The 13,090-nt window shown below is 45.3% G+C and overlaps 2 protein-coding genes across 2 annotated transcripts; both read left to right on the top strand.

Annotated features, from left to right (window-relative positions):
* Positions 1–1,264: 1,264 nt before the first annotated feature.
* LOC131282822 (phospholipase A1-like) lies at positions 1,265–6,898 on the top strand. The gene is made up of 7 exons (XM_058312367.1): positions 1,265–1,325; positions 2,619–2,791; positions 5,320–5,443; positions 5,526–5,771; positions 5,827–6,009; positions 6,081–6,279; positions 6,808–6,898. The coding sequence occupies exons 1-7, from the start codon at positions 1,265–1,267 to the stop codon at positions 6,896–6,898; spliced, it is 1,077 nt and encodes a 358-aa protein (XP_058168350.1).
* A 2,198-nt stretch (positions 6,899–9,096) lies between these two features.
* LOC131293015 (phospholipase A1-like) lies at positions 9,097–12,770 on the top strand. Its single transcript, XM_058321094.1, has 5 exons — positions 9,097–9,445; positions 9,528–9,791; positions 11,606–11,791; positions 12,213–12,495; positions 12,710–12,770. Exons 1-5 carry the CDS (start codon positions 9,097–9,099, stop codon positions 12,768–12,770), a joined length of 1,143 nt encoding a protein of 380 aa, XP_058177077.1.
* The last annotated feature ends 320 nt before the right edge of the window (positions 12,771–13,090 follow it).

The following is a 13,090-nucleotide window of genomic DNA, read 5'->3' as shown; positions in this document are numbered from 1 at the left end:
GCATTTTTGAACGATGACACAGTTTGGGTACTCCGACCGGATGTTTCCGAATGAATACCAACGTTGCAGGTCGTGTTCATTTGCCTCGGTTGAACGGTTTAACCATCACATACACGTGCCTTCAATTCTTCTTCTTGGGCATCGGAGGTTCGCTCGCCGTGGGTGCAAGGCATAAAGTGGCCACTACGTGACGGGAATATTAAGACACAAAAAGTCCGCAGTACCGCGAGTTCACGAGGGAGGATGTCGACATCAATTTGACATTTGGTGCGAAGCGTCTTTGTTTTAAATTTGTTACCTCTTTCTTTGGTGCTTTCCTATTGCCGAAGACACCATTAGCGAACACACCGAAGGCACATAGGGTGTAACGAAAAAAGTACCGAGGGAAATACGATAATGCAATGAACTGAAACCAATTGGGATGAGCGGTTTTTGTAGACAACAGGCATGCGGTAAGGAATGGGTTTTTTATTTCTTAATATTTATTTTATTTATTATTCTAACTTGCCCTACTTAGTAAAACTTTTTGTTGAGTTTTTTTTTCTATTCGATAATTTAAAAAAAATCAGATGGTTTTCTTTAAAAATATCAATAATATTAGTTAAGTGACTATTTTGCTTATTTATTGCTTGTGAAAATCATGTCTGATGCTGTCTCTTACCCTCATAAGCAAACCGGCCCTGTGAAAAGCCTAATGAATACGTCATCAAGCATAAAGGCGCGGGTCAATTCAATTGACAGCATAATTTTCGCGTTCCAACCGATCACCGGTATCGCCAAGGTTGGCTTCTGTAAATGCTGCTCGTAACGGTTTAACTAAAAACCGCGAACCACTTTGCGATCTCCACCAACCTTCACCTACGCGCGCACCACGTGCGTGTATGTATCGAATGAACATGTTTCGCGAGCCCTCACCGCTTTGGGGATTCACTTCGAATGGACCGATGAACACTGGTCCCCACTGTTCGGGGGGGTGGTGGTGCGGTGGAAAACAGCAGACAACCTAGGTTCCGATGGACGGCCGACCGACTTTGGTGGCGGTGGCTTCGAGCTGCCAGCCGTTGTGCGGACCAGTTGCAGGTTAGTCGCTTGGTAGGGCTCGGTTCGTCCAGCCGATCGGTGGTCAGTTGCAGTTGGAAGCGAATTCCCCGTTAGTGAGTGAGATCGTCACAGAGTGTTGGTAGAAAAAAATCGTGTGCTGTAGTGAAGTCTGGAAGCTGATTAATTTTATTACCGTGCTCATCCATCAAAAGGCGGCCCAACGATGGTGCTGCTGTTGAATTTAGTCCTCGGCTCGATGCTGCTCAGCGGTGGTGTTATGATTTGTAAGTGGCCTGTAGTCGTTGGTAGTCTAAAGTATCGTTCACAATATCATCCCATGTGCATCCGAGAGAAGAGGGAAAACGAATTCCTTGTCGAGAAGATGGAAAGTAAAGGCAAAAGTCCTTTCGTAAGTGCTAATAGCCGTACGGGGGTGAGCCTTTTGGCAGTAGACGACGAACCCAGCGTGATCGAAAAGATCACTCACACTCGCCTCATCGTCGTTGCTATACGGATGTCGTATTAATTTGTGAAAACCCATCAAAGGATGCTACAGGAAGCGAGAGATATTAATCCGATTGCCTAACTCCAAGCAGTCATCGTTTGACTGTACGAGCGCATCCCAAACGCAAACAAAACAAGAACCAGATGAAACTACTCCAAACAACACCAAGTAGCAAAAGATTAAACAATAGAAAACCACTGACACGAATCATATGACTTTGGAATTGCATGTGCATGCAGCGGAAGTCGACCACTTTCCACGGTAACTATCCACCACCACTGCACAAAGCTTCACTACCACCACACACCCAAAGAGCCGGTGCGTACGAAGGTTGCTTTTAATTACTGAGGGGTTTTTTTTCCGAAGCTCCACTACACTGATTTGCGATCCACCCAATACACCACCCACAAAATACCCTTTTCTGTCTTGTTGATGTTTGTGTTGTATGTGCTTCCGTTCTATGCTGTTTTTTTTATTGTTTATTACGTGTGTGTGTTGCTGGTTATTTTTTCGTCCAAACCAACACGGATACGGTTCAGTAATTGTAGCGTCCATTTTCTTGCTCTTTCTTGTTCTATTCTCTGCTTTTGTTTCTTAATTCCTAAAAAGGATGAAAGTTTTTGATTCTAAGAAGATTTTTTATGCCCTTAATATATCCAATAATTTCCTGTTCGTTTGCTCAATCCGATCTATATTTCCGATAGTCCCTGCTCGTAGCTCTCTTTATCCATTTTTGCATGCATTCTTTTCTTCTCGTTCACCTTACTCAGTTTGAACATCACTTTTCCGATTTGATTTCTCTCCATCACCATCCTTCACCATTGTTATGCACGATAAAAAAAAAACATCACCACCAAAACTGCACCCCTTCTTTTTCCCCACCATGTTCCGACCTGAAAGCATATGATTCGATCTGGTTTTACGTTTCTGGTTTTCGTGGTTTTTTTAAATGAAAATACCATCGAACGAAAAAAAAACAAACAAAAAAACAAACAAATCAAACCAAACACCACGAAATGCGTGCGTGTGCACCTACACACACAAAAAAACCAACCGCAAGACCAATTTATAGACGCCCAGGCGCAGCATCTTCTGGCCCAGGCCCTGTACCTGGGCGATCCGAATTCGTTCAACTCGACGCGGGAGGACTGCGTGTGGAAGCGAGGCAACGGGCAGGACGTCTGCCCGGACGAGGACATCAGCATCATACTGTACACGTCCGGCATCGTGAAGGATAGATTCAAGGTAGGTTCGCATCGAACGGCAAACCGTGGCGACAACTGGAAGATCCTTGCTGCGGTTCTCCTTGACACGCTGGTGGAAAACGGTGGACGAAAAGAAGTTATCATAGCCTTGTTCTCGCTGGCAACATGCGCCAGATTGCGGTGCACGCGAGAATGTGCCTGCCTAAGTGCGACTAGGCTCGGCGGTTCGTCTTTGACCGTCAAGGTTGGCCGTTGCGTGGCCACACTTTGTTCAGACAGGCTCGGAAAAGGGCCGCAACGGTGCAAGTGCATTTTTATATACCCCCAACTACTAACCGCTGCAAACAGTCACGCAATCGAAGCCGGTGGCGATTTGTAGTAACGATGTTAGTAACTGGTTTTATTTTTCGCTAATAAAAAACCTCTTCCAATCTCCCAAACTCCACGCTCGTTGCACTCAAGGAGGTGATAAATATTACTCTTTCAATCGTGCTTCGATCGTACCGGCGCTGAATGGTGGGATGCTTCGACTATGGCAAAGGGAGGAAGGGAGCTTTTGCACTCGATGTACTTAAAAGTGTCCGCAACATCGGTGCCCAACATAAACGAGTTCAGTGGTTTCGCTGCCGAGCAGGTTATACAAAGTGGGAAGTATTTTACCGTTGACCGACGGAGGGAGGGAGGTGGGTGCGTGAGTGAATGCACGTGCTGCCTTGCTTTAACCGTGTTGGGCAGAAAAACGGTATGCTGCTGGGCGTAGGGCCATAATTTTTGAAGTTCATTATCACCGCATTTCTCAGCGCGTGGATAAGTAGCAGGAACAGCGGAATCGTTGTATGGTCTTATTGCCTCGATTTGTTTTCATGACAAAAAGAAGGTTAGCATGCAAGTTAAAAGTATTACATAACTGTTTACTGTTACAAGATGCGTCAAACTCATTAAAATACAAAACGCAATGTTTAAAATTAGCAAGAAATTCCACTCCTTTTTAATAAACTAGTCATTCAACTTTGCGTGCAGAAAACTACACTCATAAACACACTGTTGCATTAGGAATTTGTATTCAGTGGAACTAAAATAAATTGACGAACATAAACAGAACATATTAAACATCCTGGACTCCATGTGATATTAAGGCTTCAATGCTGTCGGTAAAAGCTTAGATGCAGTCGGTTTTGTTGAAAATGGTCTTTTGTTTTTAAATTATTTATTCTATGGTTATAACTCTGAATTGTTTTTTCAATATTGAAATTTTGAAGTGAGATTTTAAATTTTGGTTTCAAGTATTTTTTTTATTTTAAAAGAAAACAATTGACACTACATAGAAACAGTAAATCGGGTTTAACATTTCATCTACAATCTTCAGTTTTCCTAAAAATGTGAAAAAATGTCAAATTAAAAAAGTTTTCTTATTGTTTTAAGCAATTGTTTGTCATATCAATAACTTACTCTAGAGGACAAACGATTTTTCAAATTAATTTTTAAAATGCATGAAATCTAAGACTTTACAAATATTCAACAAATATAAAACGTTCTTTCGAATGATCAACGGAATAGCATAATTTTTAAAACCTTCAGTTTCTACGGCTTTCAAATTTCACTTTGCCAGTGTCAAATTGTCTCTGGTGGTTCCGTTATTATAAATCGAATGTTATATGACACATTTCCAAAAATGCAGTCCAAAGTGGAATTCCTACTCTCTCCCTATCGTCCAAACGGTAGTAGAATTGACACCACCAAAGTTGGTCTTGACACAGTTGAAAAATTCGGTGTTTTCCAATCGCTCAAAGGCGGTCACTAATTAGTAACTTCCGATTCGATATTCGAAGCCAACGACGTTGAGGATTGTTCGGGTGAAAAGCTACGACGCCTGTTAGTAAAACTTGTGTCCGCCAAGGGCCTAGTTCTTTGTCTTCTCATCACACAACATATGGAATGCCGGAAAAGGGTGTTAGTTGTGAGGTGATTTAATAATATGTTGGTACCCTGTACATAGCTCGGCAACCGGAAAACGTCTCGGAAGTGATCGAGCCGGCGTGTGCCGTATTGGATCGATTTGTTGATTCGAGCTTCGCCATCCGCTTTTGGATAGCATGCGATTTAGTCAGCCAACATGCACATACGGCGAGCGAACAGTGCAAAGCAACGCCGCTGCAACATAGTGGTGGCCAAGAGCTGGGGGTGTTTTAATATTCAATTCCATGCGCCATCCACCCCCTCGAACAGCCACGCGATCCGGTGCGATCACCGTTCGAATGAACAGTTTATTAACCTCAATTATTTAACCACAACCGGTGCGCGCGCGCGTTCGGAATGGTGTCTCTATTTGCGTATTGAACTGCGCTCTGCCACGGCATGGTGCGAGCATCCGTGGCCTATTGGCCCTGATCAATGTCACGCCTGCCGCAGAGGCTGCACGATTAGACCGATGTTTTGGCGCCCCGCCGTTATCGACGCACCTTTGACCCAGTTCTAGTTGTTTGCCGGTAAAACAGCAGCCTGGCCTCAATGCCGTATCGCTCGGTATCTGGTGTTGGCGCATCGAGTGTACATCCATCTTCTTCGCAGTTTGATCATCGGCTCCGGGACTGGTTGAACAACACCGAATGGGACCACACGAAGGAGAACATCATTCTGATACACGGTTACGCCGGTGGAGATGATACGCTGCCGATTGCGGTTCTACGCGATGGTAAGAAGTTATTCTGGGTGCGCTCTAGTTTAGCTACATCGATACCTAACCGATCACCGGGTCCTGTTACTGTCGTCCTCAGCGTACATTAACCACGGTGGGTACAACGTGTTTCTCGTCGACTGGGGTGCCCTCTGCCAGCCTCCGTGCTACGTGGCAGCCGTCTACAATATTCGGCCGGTGGCGACATGCCTGGCGCAGTCTCTTATGCAGCTGCGTGACCTGGGACTACCGGTGGAACGAACCACATGCGTGGGACATTCCCTTGGGGCGCACATCTGCGGATTGATGGCCAACTATCTGAACTTCCGGATGGAACGAATCATTGGTAAGGAATAGTTTTAGATCTCTATGGAAATCTCTTCAACATCGAATCATTTTAGCTCTGGATCCTGCCAGACCCTTGATAAAACCGGGAGGCGTTAACCGATTGGATCAGGGCGATGCCAAGTACGTGCAGGTTATCCACACCAACGCTGGACACTACGGCGAAGGTGGACGTGTGGGACACATCGACTTCTGCGTGAATGGAGGCAGAAGACAACCCTATTGCGGCAACAGTACAAGTAAGACTCACATGTACTAACTTGATTTGGATAGAGAAGCAAAACTGATCTTTTTTCTTAAATACTTTTAGACGTTAACCTGTGTAGCCACATCTGGGCTATCTGCTACCTGGCACAATCGCTGTACGAAGGTCACGAACCGATGGCGGAACCGTGCAGTCGACGATGCCCTTCTAATGCAGTACTTCCGGGGATCCGCGAGGGACGCCGAAGACGGTTTGGCTACGCGATGGGCTACGCCATCCCGATGGGACTGAAAACACCACCAAAGTAAGACTATATGAGAAAAAGAACCTGCTTTTGCTAGTTAAATTTTTTTTGCCAAGTGATAAGTTATTTGAATCATCAGATATTGCTGGAGATAATCTAAAACCAGAGTTAATTATATGACTTGAGCTCGGATAGAGGGAAATGGAAGCCATGTCTTAACACTGTTTTTATTGTCGTTAGAACAACCTAGTTTCAAGGACTTGCCAACTTAGGAAAAAGCCCGAGGAGCCATTTAATAGGTCGTAAAAATATCCATCTTGTTGCCGTCAATTAAAACGACCCAGAGATCAATGCCACCGATCATCGTTAAGAACTATGCCTTGTTTTTCCATCAGACTTTATCTTGCAGAACATGTGTCCGTTGCGTTTGACGGCTATGCAGAATTTATAGGAATGTAGAAACGAACCTTTGTTCCCAAGAAGTAGCTAAAGGTCGATGGGCAAGCAAGAATCGTAAACGAACGTCGAACCGCACAAGCTAGTTAAATCCGAATTAACCCCGTTCAACCATCCACGTTCTCGTTGCAGCGCCGCCGGCTCGTACTGCATAAAGGACAACTATCCACCGTTCTGCCCGTCGACGCCCTCGATGGTCGGGGATCAGCGGTGTTGCATATGAAACCACATACCGCGGATCGATACCGACACCTTCATCGTCAATAACGCTCCGGGTGAACCGTCGGACGAACGGGAGGATGCTCACCGTTTCGATGATTATTTTTTAAGTTGACATTCATTCGCAACAACCACAAAGTGTTTTAGTTGTTACTCTTCACCGTCATCCCCACATGCATCTCGCATCTCGCGGTCACAAATCAACACCCTCATCATTATCATCCCAGGAAGTTGAGCTGATGTCTGCAGATTTTTACTGTAAACAGAGAATAAATAGATAACGTTTGAAAAGAAAATTACGGCAATTTTGTTTAACCTTTTGTTGATTTCTCACCATGAGAAAGGTTATACCGATCGAGCAGTGTCGTAGGTCAAACAGTTTATTATAATTTAAATCGATCGGGATGTAATTTACAAGGAAGCAAATAAATATCACAAGTGATCGGTTTTTCAAGAAAATGTTGACGGAATTTCCGTAAAAACAAACCATATTACAGTATAATTTAATAATAATTCTTTTATCAAATAAATTAGATTCTCAAAGAATACTAACAATGTTTTATGATTTTCAATATGATTTTCATATTTTTCATTCCGTTCATTCAGATGATTCGTAATTTATATTATGAAGCTGGAAGATCATACTTATTATATTACTTATTACTTATCTGCTATAGAACATATTTACATTAACAGTGTTGAATAACATAAATGTATAAAATGTGTAGCTGTAATTTTTTTCGTAAAGATTCGATAAATATATTAATCGAATATATCATACCTTTGACAAAATGTTAGCAAGCTTTAATTTAAAATAATAGAAATGAGCTATATTTATAAAAAAAGCAGATGAAACTGCTATTTGATATTTTTTACAATTTCTTTATTCATTTCTCCTCATGCTATGCATCAATATAAAATCTGCCACATATTTTCTCATTGGTTTAAATTTTAATTTTTACTTTTGGACGACAAGAATCAAATACTGTCAAACATACCTTGAAACTGGAATTCATGAATTATGAATTTCCGTTTAATCTTGTTCACCTTCTGCAGTGTGCTCCGTAGAACCCACTGTGCACGGATCCACGTTAGAACGGAACATCTCCCCTCTGCACGCACCTTGTGGGGGGTTGTATAAAAACGAATTCTGCCTCGCATCTTCTCACCACTATCCGGCCGGATCGTGACACGGTTGGATCTTCACCAAACCCGTATTTCTCACCCCATCGTCGGAGGCGCGTTATCTGTCTTTAATCCCCCACCCGCGTGCTGAGCGGGTCTTCCAAATTACGGCGACGAAGAAGCGAGCGGGAGATCGCACACGCGAAACCGTCAAACCGGCAAGTGAGATCGAAAGTGTGAGTAGTGGGATTTAGAACGTGTTGTACCGCAGGACGTTTACCGTACAGCGTTGCGGTACGTTGTTGTTTTGCTAGAGCTTTTTCCAAACACCCCACTAGCGCCATCCGTTGCGGCAGTGTTGCCAAACCGGGTGGGGATCTAAATCGCCCCGCGTGGCGTAGCACGCGTGAGTGTCGTGTCCGGTTGAGGTTGGCTGTTTTGGCGCTCCCGGTTCGGGTCGCCGGGCGTAAGATTCAGTGTGAAGCTGGCGCCCAAAACGTGCACAGCCTTGCACCGATCCGAGTGCCTCCATCGGGACGATTCGATCTCCGCGTGCGTCAAAAAGTAAGTGCTGTGAGGTACGGTGCAGGTCGGGTTATGAGGCGCGTGTGTTTTGCTGCGTGCAACTCCAGACACAGATCGAATTTGTCGTCGATCGTCGTTTACCGGTTGTGTTGAGCAACGCTGTTTCGATTGAGCCATCCTGCGCTCTCTGTCGCGCTTTCTCGCAGTGTAATTGGATTCGGTGTTTGGAGGGCGAGTTTCAAGCAGTGTACCATCCATTTATCCAAGTGTTGCGACCATTTCAGTAATAATTTGAGTAGATGAAAATAACTAGCTGCAAGCAAACGTGTGTAACTCCGGTACAGTACTTCGATGTAGGTCAAACGCACAAAGTGAAGTGAACAACGAAGATTGACCAGTGGTTTTGCAGAAATTCATTCCAATGAAATCCATAAAGCGTACATTACGTCCTGCATTTAATTTCTCCTGCCTTCGTATGCGTCCCCATGCAACGGTTGGCGATCGATAGTGGTGGAATAAGGTAGTAACATGGCTCGAAGTTGGGGGGATGAAATGTGCCATAAAAATCATCGAACACTACGGCGGCGCATCGGGATCCACACCAAGTTCCAGCACCTGGCCCTGCTGCTTCTCGTGCTTGCCGCCATCGGTATTTGGGACAGTGCGTGGGCCCACGAGTTCAGCATCGGACCGTGCCAGTTTCAGTACATGGAACCGTGCACCTCGAAAACGATCGCGTTCTACATTTTCTCCAGCGAGCACCCGAAGGATGGGCCGATACTGCTCGATCCGATCGATCCGCACGTGCCGGCGCACATTTCCCTTAACCGAACGAACAAGCTGATCGTGCACGGTTACGGTGGAAGCATCGATTTCAACGCCACCAAAATGATCCGCAAAGGTGTGAAGATGTTTGTCACATACATCCTATCCCAGCTTGACGTGCGCTTAACGTCTCCCTGATCATTTCTCCTCCCGAACAGCATATCTGCGGAAGCCGGAGACGAACGTGTTCATCGTCGACTGGGGGAAGCTGGCCCGGCTGCCCTGCTATCCGACGGCCGCCTTCAACACCAAGCAGGCCGGCGAGTGTACGGCCACCTTCCTGATCGGGCTGCAGGCGAACCATCCGGAGTTTAGCACCCGCGACCTGCACGCCATCGGCTTCAGTCTCGGGGCGCACGTTCTCAGCTTCACCAGCAACGCGCTGGAGAAATCGATTGGCTTCAAGTTCCGTCGGATCACAGGTTCGTACCCCTTTGGCCGAACTCTCTGCCGTGGGAGCAGCCGGTAATCCGCGCGAGCGCAATGTTTTATGCTTTCATGCCGCACTTTTCTAGGCGACTCCTGCGGGGGGTTTTTATTTTATTTTTGAGAAGCTGTTCACATTGACCGGGTGACATGCGGCTATTTTTGCCACCGCTCCATGTGGTAGCTAGAGCGTTACAACATTTCTTACTAGAAGCCGTCGGAAGGGGAACGGTTGGTAGATATGCCGGAGTTGAAAAACAATTTTTTTTACTCGGAAAATAAGTCTTTCGAATCGCATTCTAATAGAACCACGGGATCGTGCATTGGAAAATCACTCTAGCAAACGGGCACTCTCTTGGATGCCAAGCCTGCATGAAGTCGTTCTCGACGGACTGGTTACACCCGAGGCCTACCCATGAAACTACTTTTTCTGCTCGATTTAACAACGACCAAGATCGGGGGGCAAGGAACCTTTTAAGCCGTTTTCACAGCACATTAAACCTGATTAGCGATGGATCATTAATTCTGAGCGCCAATGTGTATGCTGGATTTCTTTTCATATGATCCACTTAACCCGGCTGACCTGCCTCCATGTGAAGATATCTCCTTTCAAGATCGAACTCGATCAACGGTTGTCGGTACACCCCGAAGAAAACGATTTGTTCCACTTCTTTTTAGATTGTTAAGTGTTGATTATAGGTTGGTTATAAATTTAGCTCTAAACAAGAACACGGTGGGAAAGAATCATAATTGCAATTACTACAAGCAGCAGTCTTTCAAGGTTTTGATGCATTTAACAAGGGTCATACTTTCACAAGCTAAATGATCCGAGAAGAATCACTTGTTGTTTATGCAAAACCAACCACCAAATCGTATAGTCACACGTAACACATTTTATAGGTCATTGTACATGAGTCGGAAATGTTTTAAATTGTGTCGATACTTGTTAAATTATTCATACAATTGATTCCCTCTTTTTTTGCAGCTCAGTGTGGTGTGACGTTATGCAGTCGCGAAGGGGATGAGAATTATGTCGAGTTTGCATATTAGCTTTTTCTCACCCTCCATACACACCAACACACGGTGTTCCTGCCTGTGGCGCTTGAGCAAGGGTCACACATTAATTATGACCCGCGATCAATAAAAGTTGTACCAGCGAAGTGCGTACAAGCCTAGTGTAAACAAACGACAACCGACCCAGTGGAGCCGAACAGCGCTAATTGTACTTCTAATTGAAGGAAGATTGTTCGACAATTGTTGTTTACCCTCGAATTAGGCAGCAAAAAACGAAACATTTGTTTATTTCCTTCTTTTTTGCTTGCATTTTAAACGCTCCTCAAACGCCGGGTTGTTGCATAACCTCGCCTCGGGTTCGTCAGCTCGTCGTTGCTCGTCGAATGCAGCTCACGTTTCCGCCATCTTCGTCATCTCCACCGTGCCGTGCTCTAATGTCAATGTCAGCGAGATGTACAATGCCCCATGTGGTGCTCCCCCTTGTGGCCGACTTCTCAAGTTCAAAACCCGAAAGCCTCGGAGCGTGTTTGGTGATGAAGATGGAGAAAAAAAAAGAAAGCATACCTGCGTCTGCGGTTCGTTTTTTGGGGGAAGCTGCTATCATTTACTTGCCCATAATGTTTATATATCCCATTCGAGCAATCCTTCCGCACGTCGTTCAAGGTCGAGGTCACTCTTGTATATATCTCGTCTCAAAATAACCACGACAATAACGTCATTCGACGGGCAAGTGGAATAGGATGCTGGAAAGATATTCTTAACCTTTTTTCTGTTTGTTTTCCACTCCGACATGCAGGTCTCGATCCAGCGTTGCCATTCTTTGCCACGGCCCGTGCGCACTGGAAGCTGGACCAGGGCGATGCGGACTTTGTCGACGTGATCCACACGAATGCGGGCGTGTACGGGAAGATTGAGACGTGCGGGCACGTGGACTTCTACATGAACGGGGGCCAGAATCAACCGGGCTGCGAGAATCATCCAAGTAAGTCGAACATAAGTGATCTTTGTTTTATTAAAAAGAAACAAACTCATGGAACACCGAATGTGCAATGGTTCTACTTTAAAGAATTATGAAGAAGTTGTTCATATTTATACATCTTTTTAGAAACGCACAGATTTTAGGATAAACCTAGCATATTTAAACAAAATTCACTGGAAAATTACTTCTATCTATCCTTTTATTAATCCGTAGAAAAATTTGAAAAAGAAATATAAAAATGAGAAATTGAACTGTAGCTCTATTCAATTTTGGAAATTTAGCATGGAAACTAAGATTACTAGGGATTTTTTGACTAGTAAGTTATTTGTAACAAAAGAATTTGCCATACATGAGCGGAGTTAGATTAATCGTATGATACCAAGACAGATTTTGAAAAACCCGATCACGATCGCTTTCGAAACAGATCAACCCCTGTGCAGCCACAAGATGTCGGCCGCCTTCTTTGCGGAATCGATCAACAGCAAGCAAGGGTTCTGGGCGACGCGCTGCTCGAGCTACTTTTCCTACTTTTTCGGCTTCTGTAAGTATCGCGTGGAGCAGCAGCAACAGTCCCAGCAGTCCCTTCTTGCCGAGGAATCCGGCAGCCGCCAGGAAGAGGAACCGTCGAACGCGGTGGCCTTTGGCGAAAACCTCAACAATGAGCACGATAGCAACCGCATACTGATGGGCGAGTACTGTTCGAATACGTGAGTAGCGCATCAATCATAAGTCGGGTGCGGTTTCGCACCTGGTTTTGCTTCGGGCCAAAAATATTTGGGGATGCACCCAACCCCTCCCGTTTTTCGAGGGTGACGACCAGTGACCTACTACCGGGTGTGGGTGGTTTTCTCCACGAGTGGGATTTCACCAGCCGTTTCCTTCTCCACGCTTTTTCATTCGCTTCTCCATTTCTTTCCACAGCGTCGAGGGTGTGTACTTTGTGCAGACGAACCGAGAACCTCCCTTTGCGATGGGCTTCTGAAGAGCGTTTTGGACCGGATGCGACCAGCGTTCCAGCATTGAGGAGACGATCAAGATCTGCGCGCGTTGCAATGTCATGCCACATACTCATAAGCCCCCATGTGTTTATGCATTTCCCAAACTGTCTCACGAAAATGAGCGCAACTGCAGTCGCAGCGTGGCGTGTCGTGGAAAACGTGTTCCATGCCGTAACCGTTGGCTTTGATCGTTGATCGTGGACCACGGTGCGGTGTTCAAGATCGGTGGTGCAATGTCTCAAAAACCGGATAGCGTCAGACTGGAACCGTGGCGCATAATTGGTTTGAAATCGTGAAAGTGTGA

Source organism: Anopheles ziemanni, chromosome 2 (genome assembly GCF_943734765.1).
Source record: "Anopheles ziemanni chromosome 2, idAnoZiCoDA_A2_x.2, whole genome shotgun sequence".
Taxonomy (NCBI): domain Eukaryota; kingdom Metazoa; phylum Arthropoda; class Insecta; order Diptera; family Culicidae; genus Anopheles; species Anopheles ziemanni.
The sequence above is the reverse complement of the archived record's forward strand: the minus strand, read 5'-3'. Positions and strand labels throughout refer to the sequence as shown.

Coding starts and splice junctions, on each gene's coding strand:
- LOC131282822 (XM_058312367.1), top strand. CDS start 1,265: ATGGTGCTGCTGTTGAATTTAGTCCTCGGCTCGATGCTGCTCAGCGGT. Junction 1,326..2,618: donor CAGCGGTGGTGTTATGATTT/GTAAGTGGCCTG, acceptor ACCAATTTATAG/ACGCCCAGGCGCAGCATCTT. Junction 6,010..6,080: donor CTATTGCGGCAACAGTACAA/GTAAGACTCACA, acceptor AAATACTTTTAG/ACGTTAACCTGTGTAGCCAC.
- LOC131293015 (XM_058321094.1), top strand. CDS start 9,097: ATGTGCCATAAAAATCATCGAACACTACGGCGGCGCATCGGGATCCAC. Junction 9,446..9,527: donor CACCAAAATGATCCGCAAAG/GTGTGAAGATGT, acceptor CCTCCCGAACAG/CATATCTGCGGAAGCCGGAG. Junction 12,496..12,709: donor GGCGAGTACTGTTCGAATAC/GTGAGTAGCGCA, acceptor TTCTTTCCACAG/CGTCGAGGGTGTGTACTTTG.